At 44.2% G+C, this 13,456-nt stretch overlaps 1 protein-coding gene across 1 annotated transcript in view; it reads right to left on the bottom strand.

Annotated features, from left to right (window-relative positions):
* Positions 1-438: 438 nt before the first annotated feature.
* Dop1R2 (dopamine receptor 2) overlaps positions 439-13,456 on the bottom strand; it is a 31,482-nt gene continuing 18,464 nt past the window's right edge. The window contains 3 exon segments of the mRNA XM_089263618.1: positions 439-2,132; positions 9,934-10,015; positions 10,099-11,665. Coding sequence (XP_089119744.1) covers positions 1,158-2,132; positions 9,934-10,015; positions 10,099-11,531 — 2,490 coding nt within the window. The 5' untranslated portion in view covers positions 11,532-11,665 and the 3' untranslated portion in view covers positions 439-1,157.

Here is a 13,456-nt window from a genome sequence, read left to right as displayed (position 1 = left end):
GTAAATCCGCTTAGTGCATTGGAATGCAGTTGCCATTCTAAATATTTGTATTATTTTTAGAGCATAGAGAATGGGTACCCAATTCATACGTCTATATGTGTGTGTGTATGTAGTATGTATGCCTATGTCTGCTATATATTAAGCATGTTTAATCTGTCCATGATCCGCGTATTATTCAACTATTGGTGTTGTATTCAGTGTTTACCTAGTTCGCAAGTTCTGCAACCAGTTTAGAAAATGTTACGCTGTTTGATAACGGCCAACCGAAGAGTCAAATATAACTGAAACCACTATAGCTAGCTTAGACTGTAAGTACAGTTAACTTAACCAAGTTTATATGCCGGCGAGCAGCTTACTTATTCCACTAATTATTTGTTATAAATATATTTAATTTAATTTCAATTCTTGCCTCTAACATTTACATCAATTATTAAGCTATTGCCGCTTGGAGCTTGGATGAAGATGCGAATAACTTCGGCTACGTATGATAAGCAAATACCCATTTTATGAACTTTGACCGCACGGTGATGATTCTATCCTATTTCCGCTTAAGTTGAACTTTGTATTTTATATATCCATGTAATCTGTGTTTATGTAATCTCCTGCGTTTCTTCTGCAGTTGGCGCCTTATAGTAGTAGACAATATAGTAGTAGTAGTAGACATCACATTTAGACATGTTTAACTGGCCTGATTGAGGAAACCCGATTGCGACAGGTAACTCAAGTTACGTACAAAATTGTGCATCAACCTGGCCTTTAGCTATTCGATTGGTTATTTGGTAGGTTTAAATTCTTTTGCACCCGTAATATTGTAGAGTATGAAATGGGAGTGATATATTATAAGGCTTGAGTAGTACTTGAACTGGAAAGAGAGGGCAAGAGAGCGAATGTGTCAGGTACGAGGACAGGCTGGGGCGATGGCGTTCAGGTAGAGTCAAGGTAGAGGATGAGCTGAGAAGCATTTACAAGATGCAGGAAGTAAGGAGCTTAGGATATACATATATTCTATCAATGGAAGAGCTAAGATATGACGGCTATGTTTAACTACTTATGCAATAAACTAAAACACTTATTCGCCCCTGGTGGGGCACATCGAGATCGTCAAGTTATTAGCTCAATAGACACGTATAACTATGCAGATCTTATCACTAATATGGTTACTTTATCGAGGTGCTCGAGGAGCTCGAGCCAATGCCCGCCTGGTACTCCAGCTGCGGCGTCGTCTGCACCAGAGCCACGCCCACGCTGTCGCTGTCGGTATTGTCCTCGCTCTCCAGCTCATCGTCCACATCCTCCAGCGTGGTGATCTGGCTCTGCACGCTCTGCCGCATCTCCAGCACTGTGTGTTTCCTCTCGCTTGGCGACTCGGCTGCCTCTACCAGAGACGGTGCCGAGCCGGTCGCCTTAGACTTGGCCACAGCCACAGCTGGTGAGCTGAGCGACGAGTTGGAGTTGGAGTCGCGCAAACGCTTGATGCCCATCATCGGCAATGGCAAGGGCATAAACGAGACATGGTGGCCCGAGCCCGAACCCGACTGCGACTGCGGTGCGCCCATTATGGTGGGCGTCAGAGCAAAGCTGGTGTGTTTCGCAGCTGCTGCTGGTGGTGCAACTGGCGTATTGGCAGCGCTACCGGATCCAGCCTTTATGCCGTCATCACCCAGCGTGGCGTCCAGCAGCAGCGACGTCGGCCCCGAGGCCAGCGTCAGCGTGGACATCGATGTGGGCCTGCCCAGATGTAGCGAGCTGGCCGAGGCAGCCGCCGCCGGCGGCGCTGTGATGGTGACCAGCGTTTTGGCGGCGCTGTTCACCGCCGACGTCGAGTTGTAGTCGCCGCGCAGCTGCATGCCTGAGCTGCGGCGCCTGGAGCGATGGTGGTGCCGGTGGAAGCTCTGGCAGCGCGTGCACGAGCGCTGCGAAGATGAGGGCGTGGCCGCCGCTGACGAATGATATTGATGAGAGTTGCGGGCGCCCGAGCCGGAGCCGGAGCCGACACCGGCGCCACAGTTGCTGCTGCCGCTGCAAGTGCTGCAGCTGCTGGGCTGACGTCACATGAGGTTGCGGTCCAGCTGGTTGACGGAGTGGTAGCCAAAGGATGTTGAGGCAGCCACCATGGCGGCAGCGACGTGACACTGTGCGGCCAGAGCGGAAAAAGAGAAGGGTAGAAGGTGGAAAAAATGTGGCATGAGTCTCGTGTAGTCAAATTGCAATTTGAGCGTGTTGCATACAATTTACAGGCAGTGTTTTGTGTATTCTTTGTGTGTGTGCGCGCGTGTCTGTATGTGTGCATGTGTGTGTGCGTGTCTGTTCATGTAGGTATGGCAAAACAATTTGCCTTTAAGCATTGTAACAGCGGCAACAAAGATGTTCAACAACAACAATGACAGCAGCTCGAAAATGTTGCGGGTTTGCTTTCAGTTTTTCAGTTTTCAGCTTTCAGTTTTCGGTTTTTATGTGCACTTCGGTGCTTTTTTTTTGGGGGGGGGGGGGGGGGGGGGGGTGCAGTAAAAGTCAAAGCGAAATGCATGATTGAAAAACAACAAGAATAACAACAACAGCAACAGCAATAGCAATAACAACAATAACAAAGATAACAGCAAACGCAACAGCAAAATAAAACAAAAGGAAAAGCAATGCAACACAATAAAAGAAAAGCGTTTATTTTTTTTTGGCAACAGCCACAGCAGCAGAAGGAGCAGCAGGAGTAGCAGTTGTAGCTGTGACTGTTCGTGGGGCTCTGTGGCATTCAGTTGCCTGCTGGCTCTATGCAGATACACAATTTCCGAATATTAACTGCAACATCAACATTTTAGCCCCTGTGTGGAGCCACGGCCAGAGCCCAATTTCAATTGCATAAGCAAACGGCTCCTGTGGTTACATGTGGTGCACGTGTCCGTGTTGTGTGTGTGTGCGTGTGTGCGTGTGTGCGTGTGTGATTCCCACCGTGCCGACGTCCTAACTGTGTGGCCTTTGTCTATTCTCTAAGCGCTCCACACAATCTCCTCTAGTTTGCCTTGATAGAATGGTCCTTGCAATGCAATTACAAGAGCCATTGCGGCACTTTCTAATATCCGTTTTGTTTTAAACTACTTTGATTACGCATACGCAACGTGTTGCTGCCTCAGCTGCCTCAAATGGAGCCGAATGTGAAATTCCACACAAAATCAATTGTACGCATAATAATGGGTAAAATTGAAGAACTTCTGCTGCACTTTTTTTTACAAACAAAGTCCATTTTCATTTAATGATCATTAGTGTTTTGAATGGACAGTATAACTTGGTAAAGAGGCCATGTGGTCAGTGTTTCTGTTGTGTGTAAGTTCCTTATGAGCTGCAGCAGCTTGATTCCGCTTCGAGATGACTTGTGGTGCAATAACCAGCAATTGTGGTGCATTGTAATATCCGCTTTGTACTAAACAGCCTTGATTACGCCCTGGGCTTTGCCCACACTCTGATTAGCAGCTTCAATTGTGTTGGCCTCTTCAGTACACACAGACTTGATTAAAGCCAACTCTAAGTGAAAACTGAGCATATACATATACATATATATATATATTATTTATTTATATTTTATTTTCAATTCGCATTTATGCCTTTCTAAAGAAACTGCAAGTTGCAATTGGTCATTATCGTGTTGAGTGACCAGCGTCATCATCGATGAGCTGGCACAATCTCAGACAAATAAGCCGTGTGGTTGGGTGGGCCTGCGCGTTGTGGTGTGAGTGTGAGCCGCAGCAAATTGAGTGGCTTTTGTGTTTTAGTGTGGGTTTATTCCTTGGAAACGATTTGCTATGGGCTATTATTTCAAAATTGAATTGATTTTCAATGCAATTACGAGCAATTATGGCCCTTTCTCTGCTGCGGCGCATTGTGAACAACTTTGATTACGCATACGCAATGTATGCCTGGAACTTCGCTACGGCTTCAACTGAACTTTTTGCCCGTCTGCTCAAATATTAACAACATTTTTGATTAAAGCATCGAAATCATATTGCTATGAAGCAATTACATATTATACAATAAGCACGCGAATTTTCGCGCTTTACTTCATTTTCAGTTTATTGCCAAGAGCGGAATTATTATCGCGCTATCTGAAGGGCGTGTCTAGCTCTCAGCTATGGGGTGTGGCCTGGGTTAAAGGTCGTTCAACTTTCTGGAGGCCCTAAAAATGATTTTCTTTTTCTCGCTGAAATTAGTCACAGCCACGCCCTTTTCTTGTAATTTATTACTTTATACGCTGTTCGGCAGCAGACAGGATGCGGCCCAGGATCAAGCTGCCAGTTATTCGGGCAGAAAATACCAGAAAGTGTCAAAGTTTCGGACCACACACACATACAGAGGGTATATTGACCCTGAAGCTATCCTGTAAATATCGTACTTGCAAATGAAATAATAATTAAAAATAGAAGAAATTATATATTTTATACTCAAATAGCAATACTCTGCAAAGATCTTGTTCAATCTGGTCACGTAAGTAGTGCAGGGTATACGGCCGGGAGTAGGCCAAGAGCTTTTGGGTTTGTTACCCACCGCCAGGCGACGCGGTTGCGGCCGCTTTTTGGCGACTCTGTCACATAATTATAAACGTTAATTTCACGTTCACAGTCCATTAGGGATAATTGATGTTTTTGCAACATTTGTGGTAAATTACATTTTGATGTCCTGCCTTGTAAGGGCACCGAAACAAAACCGAAAACAAAACCACCGAAAAATACGAACAAAATGCCAAAAAAACAAAACAAAAACAAAATGGTTTTCCACTAACTGGCGACAAAAAGTGTCAGCAAGCACGAAATCGCTTTAATTTAACCGTCATTCCGTGAAGCGGTCACGAATTTATTTGATTGATTGTTTTCATAATTATTTGGCTTAGTCTACTGTATTGGGCCGGCTGGCATATGTAAATGGCACAAAGCGCCTGTCAATAATTAATGCAATTAGCAGCGCTTAGGGGAATGCGTTTAACGGTGAGTACATGTTAATTGCCTGCCACAAGGACGAGCTTAGGTCGACGGGGTTCCGCCTCTACTCGAAGGCGCCAAAGCGTAGCAGCTCCGTTGTTGGGCACCGTCTCAGGCTGGCCAAAGAGTTCTTCTGCAAACATTTAGAATTACAAATACATAGATATTATTTGTGCAATTGGACGACGTTTCCAAGTTCAAAGCAATGTTGTGTGTATGTGCGTGTACGTGTGTGATTTTTTGTGTACGTGTGTGTGTGTGTGATGTATGTTAGACATGTAAGCGTTTTGTTTGTGTGCCTACGCACAATCATGTGGCCATTCCATGGTAAGCCTACAATACACAATGCTATGCAAATTCATTGGCCATTTTGGGAGCTACCTGATGCGTTGTGCTGGCCAAAGTGGTCAACACACTGTAATTAATTTACCGTAACAAATGAGCCTCTTTGCACTAATATATATTATTTAAAATGTATATAGAGTGGAAGACGTGTAGATTATAAATAATTGATAAATATATACTTATATGCAGGCCAATTTGGCCATCTTGTAGCAGCCAATGGGTTCTTCCATCAAGGCTTATTATGCAATATCGTCAAATGCACTCAATATTTTCTCAGAGTGTAACAAGCGCACAGCATGCCCTTAAGCTGGAATCCCAATCAGAGGCGTAGATGTGTACGTGTTTTGTGTGCCTGTGTATGTGTGCGTGTGCGTGTTTGTGCGCTTTTGCGTAGGTGTGTGGCAACAAGTCAGAGAACAAGTCTAACAACAGACAAAACAGCAGTCAAACAGTAGAAACTGTCAATGAAGTTAATTTTCAGGAGGCACACACACACACACACACACACACACACACACAGAGATACGCACACAGAGATACACACACAGCTTGTGGTTAGCCGCAATGGGCTTGATGTTACATTAAGTGCAAGAACAACGAACGAGAGACAACAGAGGGCTTAAGCAGGAAATAACGGTGTTCAAGCTACAACACAACGGACGACGAATCAAGCCTTGCGAATCTGTCTAACTGAACAAAATCAGCTAGCACACACACACACTCTTAAACATATATATAAAGCACCCTCCCAGCTTAATGGAACCCATCTTCATTTATCGTCTGTTTGGCAAATGGTCAACGGAAGTTAACTCATTTACCGCTAATTTCAGCCATTACCGGAAGTTGTGAAAGGTTTAGTTCGAATGTCCAGCATCGCAACAAACGCTTCATTGCAATAAATTCATATTGAAACCCGTATTTTGTTATTATTTTTTGAGTTCGCCTTCAATTGCTATTGCAGCCTGTGTGTAAACCTATGCAATAATTCATATTGGATTTCTGCATGTTACATTAGAGAGATAATTTTTCTAATTTAATTTCGCATTGTAAGCTTGGCATATTGACATAAATGCAATATAATTTTTGGCAGGAAAAGTTTGTAACATTTAATTAACTGCAGCAAACGCATCCGCTTCAGGCGACTTCACTTGTTGCAAGCGAACAAAGGCTTCTCTTTTGGGCTAGACTCTCTGCCTTTGCCATCAAATAATTCATATGCAGAAACACACTTATGGCTGGCAGCAATAAAAGTATTTTATTATTGCCCATGCCCTTAAATTTCGGCTACATTTTATTGCAGCCAAGTCTTATCTGAAAGTTGAATATGCTTTAAAGCAAACACACCTGCGCCTATCGACTGGAAATGTAATCTTTGGGCTAATATTTCTTGGGCCAAAAGGAATTTGTAAGCCATTTAAGTTTTATTTACAGCTATCGATTGTTTGGAGAGCTACCCTTAATGCTGCAGATCAGCAGATTAAAGAGCATGTTCCTAACTCAAATAAACGGGATTGTGCGGGATTGTGTTTTTTATGAAGATATCCAAAACATGGCGAATTCGATATGCTTTTACTTCCTTTCGCTACTTCTTAAGTGCCTCGGCCCCAAAAACTCAGCTGGCAGGCACTCTCATGACCCTTTTCAACAATACAAATACAATTGGCCAAAAGTAAAGGGAATTGGTTTTCGACGTAATTGATATCATGTTAGCCACCCGATGGCCCACGACCCCAATGGAAACAATGAGACACGGAGACTTTGCTCCCAACGGGCATTCGTATAGTTGCTTTTGTGTGAGCTGTAAATAACATTTTCATCATTACATTATATAAAACATTTTGTGCATATGTGTATAGGTGTAAAGATGTGTGTGTGTGTTCCTGATGATTGTTGAAAATTGGTTTGGAAATTTAAAGTGCTAAAAGTATTTATGGTTAGCTTGATAGCATTTCCGAAATGTCGGATGTTGTGCTGTGCGAGTTGATTTCCAAATATGGCCAGACAATGTGTGTGTGTGTGGTTGGGCGGGGGTGTGGTGGGTGGTTGGTGTGCGGCGTGTGGCACAAGAGCCAAGTCGAAAGGCCAACAAGTAAAAGTGCCAACAATAACAACAACAATGGCAAGTAAAAAATTTCAAAGTAAACACACAAAAACAACATGTATATACTTATACTTACAGTGAGTGCGAGAGGAGGAGAGACGGACAAAATGGGAGAGAGAGAGAGAGAGAGATTGTAACTTAAGTTTAAATCGGAAAACAACAATATAAACTGCGGGTAGAGCTGTGTGTGTGTGTGTGCGTGTGTATACGTATTACTTTTTATGTAGATTTGTGGTGAATGGCTGGTAAAAGCAATATTAACAACAACAATAAGAGCCACAGCAAAGGCAACAAGGACATCAACACAGTCGGAAAGATTTCAGTTTAATATCCCTTGAACCCTCCTTACAATACAGCAAAAAGCAGCTGCGAACACTGCGTATACTTAATAATGCATTGCTCAGCCTGCCCAGCCCCGTCAGGTGTCTGACGCGTTGATTAGATGTTTCGGCTGTGGGCTGTATTAAATTTAGCTTCAAGAGCTGGCAACAGCTCAACTTTGTAGCGCAGTTAATTTAACAACAACAACAACAACAACAACAGCAACGGGAATTGTACAAACAGAGACTTTAAGCCGGAGGTAAGAACTGGACACAGCTCGGATGTCTTCCGCATAAAGTGTGGATGGGTTGGGGGCGTGTAAGGTGCGGCTACACGGCATGTGTGTGTTCGGGTGTGTGTGTGTGTGCGTGAGATCGTGGGCTCAGGTGCAGTACATTCAACACGTGGAATCACAGTTCATTTTGTGTGTGTGTTTCCATTTCTCTTGTCCTCCCTCTTCACATGACAACGCAAAAAAAAACAGAAAGAAAATAGAAACATACAGAACAATGTCACAGGCGAGCGAACGAACACAACAGGCGCAACAGCGAGTGAAACATTTACAAGTGACAAAGAGAGCACTAAAGAGAGACAAATAGACAGAGATGGCGAAAGAGAGCGGCACATAGTGAGAGAGTGGAGAGAGAAAGAGGGGGGAGGGGGATGCGGGTGCGACGCAGGGCAACAGGGTGCATTGTGTATTCTCTCACCACAGTTGCTGTTGGTATGAGTGCGTTTAGCTGGAAGCCAGCGCCTCGCACAGTTCATTTTGTGCAGGCGCCAGGAGACGAACACGAACACGAACACGAAGACGAACACGAAAACAACAAATAGAATTTGGACAAGTCGCTTACCTTGCCATCATCGACTTGCAAGCTGAATTAGTTATGGCACAGCTCCTCAAGCGAGGCGAGCGAGCTGCCAAATCTATGCTAAACTAAATATAAGTCTGCTCGCAGGAATTGTGGCGCACGTGCTGAATGCCGTGCAGCGAGCAGGTGGAGTAGCAGCGCCGAGTCGCGAATCTCTGTAAGAACACCAGCAGAATCTGAATCAGCAGCTGCATTGATGAGTGCCACCAGCCCCCAGCCCGCCCTGATTTTGGGGCTGCTGCCAGAACGCCTCGATTCCCAAATGTGAACAAGGCAATGAATGCTACAAATGATTGCACACACTGAATGTTCCTCAAATTTGTATGTGAAAAAAAAATCAAAATTGTGCAAATATATTTGCCATTAAATAAATACAAAGTAATAAAAATCGAAAAAAAAAAAATAATAATGTTGAGTAATGAATAAATAAAAATAAATAAATAGATTTCACTCGATCGATTTGAGAGTGAAAAATCAAGTGCTTAAATGCTGTAAATGTGGCAAACGGATATGCAGCTCCTCAGCGACTCCTGCTAATCTACAGTTATTTGTAATTTAAGATTTGCATTAGTTAAATCAACTTTATGCCAATCACCTGCTACAGGAAAATACTTGGAAACGCTTGAAAATTCCATCGTGGTGATTGCCATCATTCAATAAAGGGAACCAGAGCCAGCGACTGCAGTCGGGATTTGGCTGATGTTGACCCAATTTGAGCACAACTCAGATAGACATTAAAAAATTATTCATTAAAATGCCAACGTGCTCAAGCTCAAGAGCGTGGTGCGTGGAGCGTGTGGCGTGGGGCGTGGGACGTGGGAGGAAGCGGGCGCAGTTGCCGATGACGTTGACAGATGCGCCGAGCTGTTTATTTATGCTGAATTATGGGGATGTGGGGCTGCTCCAAAAACTCTGAGTGAGCTGTCCTATCTGGCAGATGTGTGTGAATGCTAATGGCAAGCGCCAGGCGGAAAACAGATATGCTGTGGAACGGGGGAGGGAACTGAACGCGGAAGGAAGGTACGGAGCAAGGTTAGAACCTGCTGCGTTTCATTTCTTATTTTTTTATCTTCCTATCATATTCATTAAATTTGCAAATTAATTTTGTCGTTCGTTGAGTTTCGTTTTTGGAGCATACGCAAGTGGGAAGAAAAATTGAGAAACGCTGTCATCAGGTGCATAATTCATAAACAGCCCCAGTAGAACACGAAATGTGACGATGAAATTGAAAATATCTCTGTCAATAAGAGCTCCAATGAAATCGAGGTGGCGCCAGATGGCCCTGCCCTGCTGCTGGGCACAAAAGAGTCCCAGGAACTGGACAACAACTTACCTGTGACTTGGAGCGCATTGTGGGCTGATACTTGCGGCGTATCTTGCGGGGGCAGCACATGCACAGGAGTCGCACAAAAGCTCTGCAAGGAAGCCAAAAAAGATTGGGATTGCTTAGTGTCTGCGTGGCTGAGGGGGGGGCTGAAGGGAGCTGGGTATTGCGTACCTGCGAAAGTCTCTGCTCCAGCAGGCGTAGATCACAGGATTCATGCAGGAGTTGATCCAGCCCAGCCATGTCACAATCGCCGAAACAATCTCCTCGTGCTCAATGCACTCGATGCAGAAGCCGGACAACAGATTCACCACAAAGAATGGAAGCCAGCACACAATGAACACGCCCATCACAATGCCCAGCGTCTTGGCCGCCTTCTTCTCCTTGGCAAACTTGGCCAGCTTGCGCGAGAGCGAAAAGTTCTTGCCCATGTGTCGATGTCTGGCTAGCCCGTTGTTGTGCAGCGCTGATAGCGGCTCGTCGTCCGGCTCCTCGGGCGTGGATGTCGTTGTGCCGCCGCTGTGATTGTGGTGATGGTGCGAGTGCGAGTGCGAGTGGCTGAGGGAGCCGCCGCCGCCGCCACCACCGCCACCGCTCGAGACCTGATGTGTATTGGGCGCCGGATCTCGGGTGGTGCCGCCACGATGAATGCGCAGCGTCAGCTGCAGTTCGCCGGAGGCCATCAGCACCTGCTTGGTGCCGATCTTAAGGGAGCGCGTCTGGATGACTGCCGCGCGGTAGATGCGACAGTAGGTGAACACCATCACCAGCAGTGGCAGGTAGAAGGATATGGTGGAGGAGAACACCAGATAGCCCAGGTGCTCGGTGAAGGTGCACTTGTAGGCGGGCATCTCGCCATCCCTGGCGGCCCGCCACCAGACAATGGCTGGAAAGCTGATGGCGCTCGAGCAAATCCAGACGGCGGCAATCAGGCCAGCGGCACGCTTCACCGTCATCCGCATGGGGTAGCTGAAGGGGTCCGTAATGGCCCAGTAGCGATCCAAGGAGATGACGCACAGGTTCAGTATGGACGCCGTGCTGAAGAGCACGTCCAGGGAGCGCCAGATGTCGCACCAGTCGGTGCCAAAGAACCACGTGTTCTCCAGCACCTCGTACAGCGCCGAGAATGGCATCACCACCAGACCCACCAGGCAGTCGGCCACCGCCAGGCTCGTGATGAAGTAGTTGGTGGCCGTGTGCAAGTACCTCTCTCTGATGACAGCCAGGATGACCAGGGAGTTGCCGAAGACCGTCGCGAACGAGAAGAGGAAGAGGAAGGCCAGCAGCCCGACGCGATCATTGGGCAGCGCCTCCAGGAAGTCAGCCAGATCCGGCTCCAGTGTGGGCTCGGCTGTCGCTCCGCTCGTGCTGTTCACGCTCAACGCTGACTCCGTGCTGGTTGGCGCCGGATTGAAGCCATTGAAGTAGTAGAAGACATCCTCGGAGATGTTGTAGCTGTTGTAGAAGACCGGCGCACGCGTCTGATTGACCACATCGCTGCGCAGCAGCGCGAGCACTGGCTCCACAATGCCAGGCCCAGCGGCATTCGCTTCCGGCGCCGCCACCTGACGAGCCTCCGCACTGCCCACGGCCATGGCCATGGCCATGGTGTTGGCAGCAATCTAATTGAAGAGCGCTGCGGTTGACTTGGTACACAATTCCAGTTCCAGTTTCTGTTCCAGCTCTTGTTCCATATCCTGCTCCATTTCCGCCCGCTGAACTCGACGCCTCATTCTTACGCCTGCGAATAAAATCCAAAGGCCGGAGCTTAATTAGAGCTCATACTCTGGGCATAAATAATATATATGTATATTCTACACAGCATTCAGGAAACTCCCACCTCCCCCCACCCCAGAAACTTGCTCCTAAATTGGTGTTGATTTCCAATTTAATTGCCATTTTGGCTGTAGTGTAATTGTTGCTGTTTCTAATGGAAATTTAATTCAATTAAAATGTTGTCTCGCATCCGTCGCAGGTAATCACAGGTAACAAATTTTGTGAGCACAAAAGCTAAACAAACACATTAATTAAAGGAATTGTCGCTTCTGTTATTTTTGGACATCTTTTTTGACATGCCCTAAAGGACAGAATATCAGCAGACTGGAGGATACTGGAGTGTTTCGGCGCTTCCGTTCAAGATTGAGGCGCGACGGCTCGTGGCACCTGCACTGCGCCAGGAGCACAATTAATTTACACACAAATACGGCGGCTGTCACAAAGCGCGACCATTTGGGGCCGGGGCGAGCATATAAACAAATTAAATTACATTTCAAGTGCCAAAAAGGAAGGGCAGGAAGCTGCGCATGAGGCAGTTGACGCTGCCACCCAGTATTCCCGCAGCGTTCGAAAGCGGAAGTCAATAATTGCACAGCATTTAGCCAAGAGCTGCTACTCCCAGCGAGAGTTGTTTGCCCAACTCAGTTGATTGCCCTCATTTCACACCGGTGAGTAAATCGTTTAAATAGAGTCATACGAAGGGTGTAAACGCCTCAACGGGCAGCCTGAGGTAAACGGCATTTTTGAGCAGCACTAGTCGAAGGAACCTTATATAGGTATATTCTATACTAGATATTATTTTTTATTTATTATTTATTATTATTATTCACATTTATTATTATTTATTATTCACATTTAAATGATTTACAGTGCAAGTATATATTTTATTTATTATTTATTATTTATTATTTATTATTTATTATTTATTATTTATTATTTATTATTTATTATTTATTATTTTATTTATTATTTATTATTTATTATTTATTATTTCTTCTTTTCTTCTTTATTCTTTATTCTTTCTTCTTTATTCTTTATTATTTCTTATTTATTATTTCTTATTTATTTTTAGTTTTTATTCTTCTTCTTTCTTCTTTCTTCTTTCTTCTTTATTCTTTCTTCTTTCTTCTTTCTTCTTTCTTCTTTCTTCTTTCTTCTTTCTTATTTTCTTCTTTCTTCTTTCTTCTTTCTTCTTTCTTCTTTCTTCTTTCTTCTTTTCTTCTTTCTTCTTTCTTCTTTGGATTATTTTTATTATTATTTCTTTTACTTTACTTCTTTATATGTTTTATTATTTATTCTTTATTTATTATTTATTATTATTATTATTTATCTTATTATTATTATTTATTATTATTATTTTTATCTTTTATTTTATTTTTTTATTTATTTTTTTCTTTTTATTTATTTTTTAGTCTTTCTTTTTTTTATTCACATTTAATGATTTTTTACAGTCCAAGTATATATTTTATTCTTTTACTATAAATATATATAAATATCTCACAAATTCCTAATATATTCGCACTCGAGAAATAAATAATCAAGTGCGTATGTAACTTATCCAATCTGTTTTGTTATTTCAAGTGAACGACATATGGTTAACAAATACAGAAACAAAGTAAGTCGCACCCGTACTTATCCATAAAACTGAATGTGTCGAGTGCAAGATGTAGTCAAGGTCCTCTTTATGCCAACTTAAAGCTTGAAGAGCGGCAAGCACTCAAGCATTGCCTTAGCAGTGCCTGGCCAAATTGTTGGC

This window comes from Drosophila navojoa, chromosome 2 (assembly GCF_054131105.1).
Source record: "Drosophila navojoa isolate 15081-1374.11 chromosome 2, UAZ_NAV_1.0, whole genome shotgun sequence".
Taxonomy (NCBI): Eukaryota; Metazoa; Arthropoda; class Insecta; order Diptera; family Drosophilidae; genus Drosophila; species Drosophila navojoa.
The sequence above is the reverse complement of the archived record's forward strand: the minus strand, read 5'-3'. Positions and strand labels throughout refer to the sequence as shown.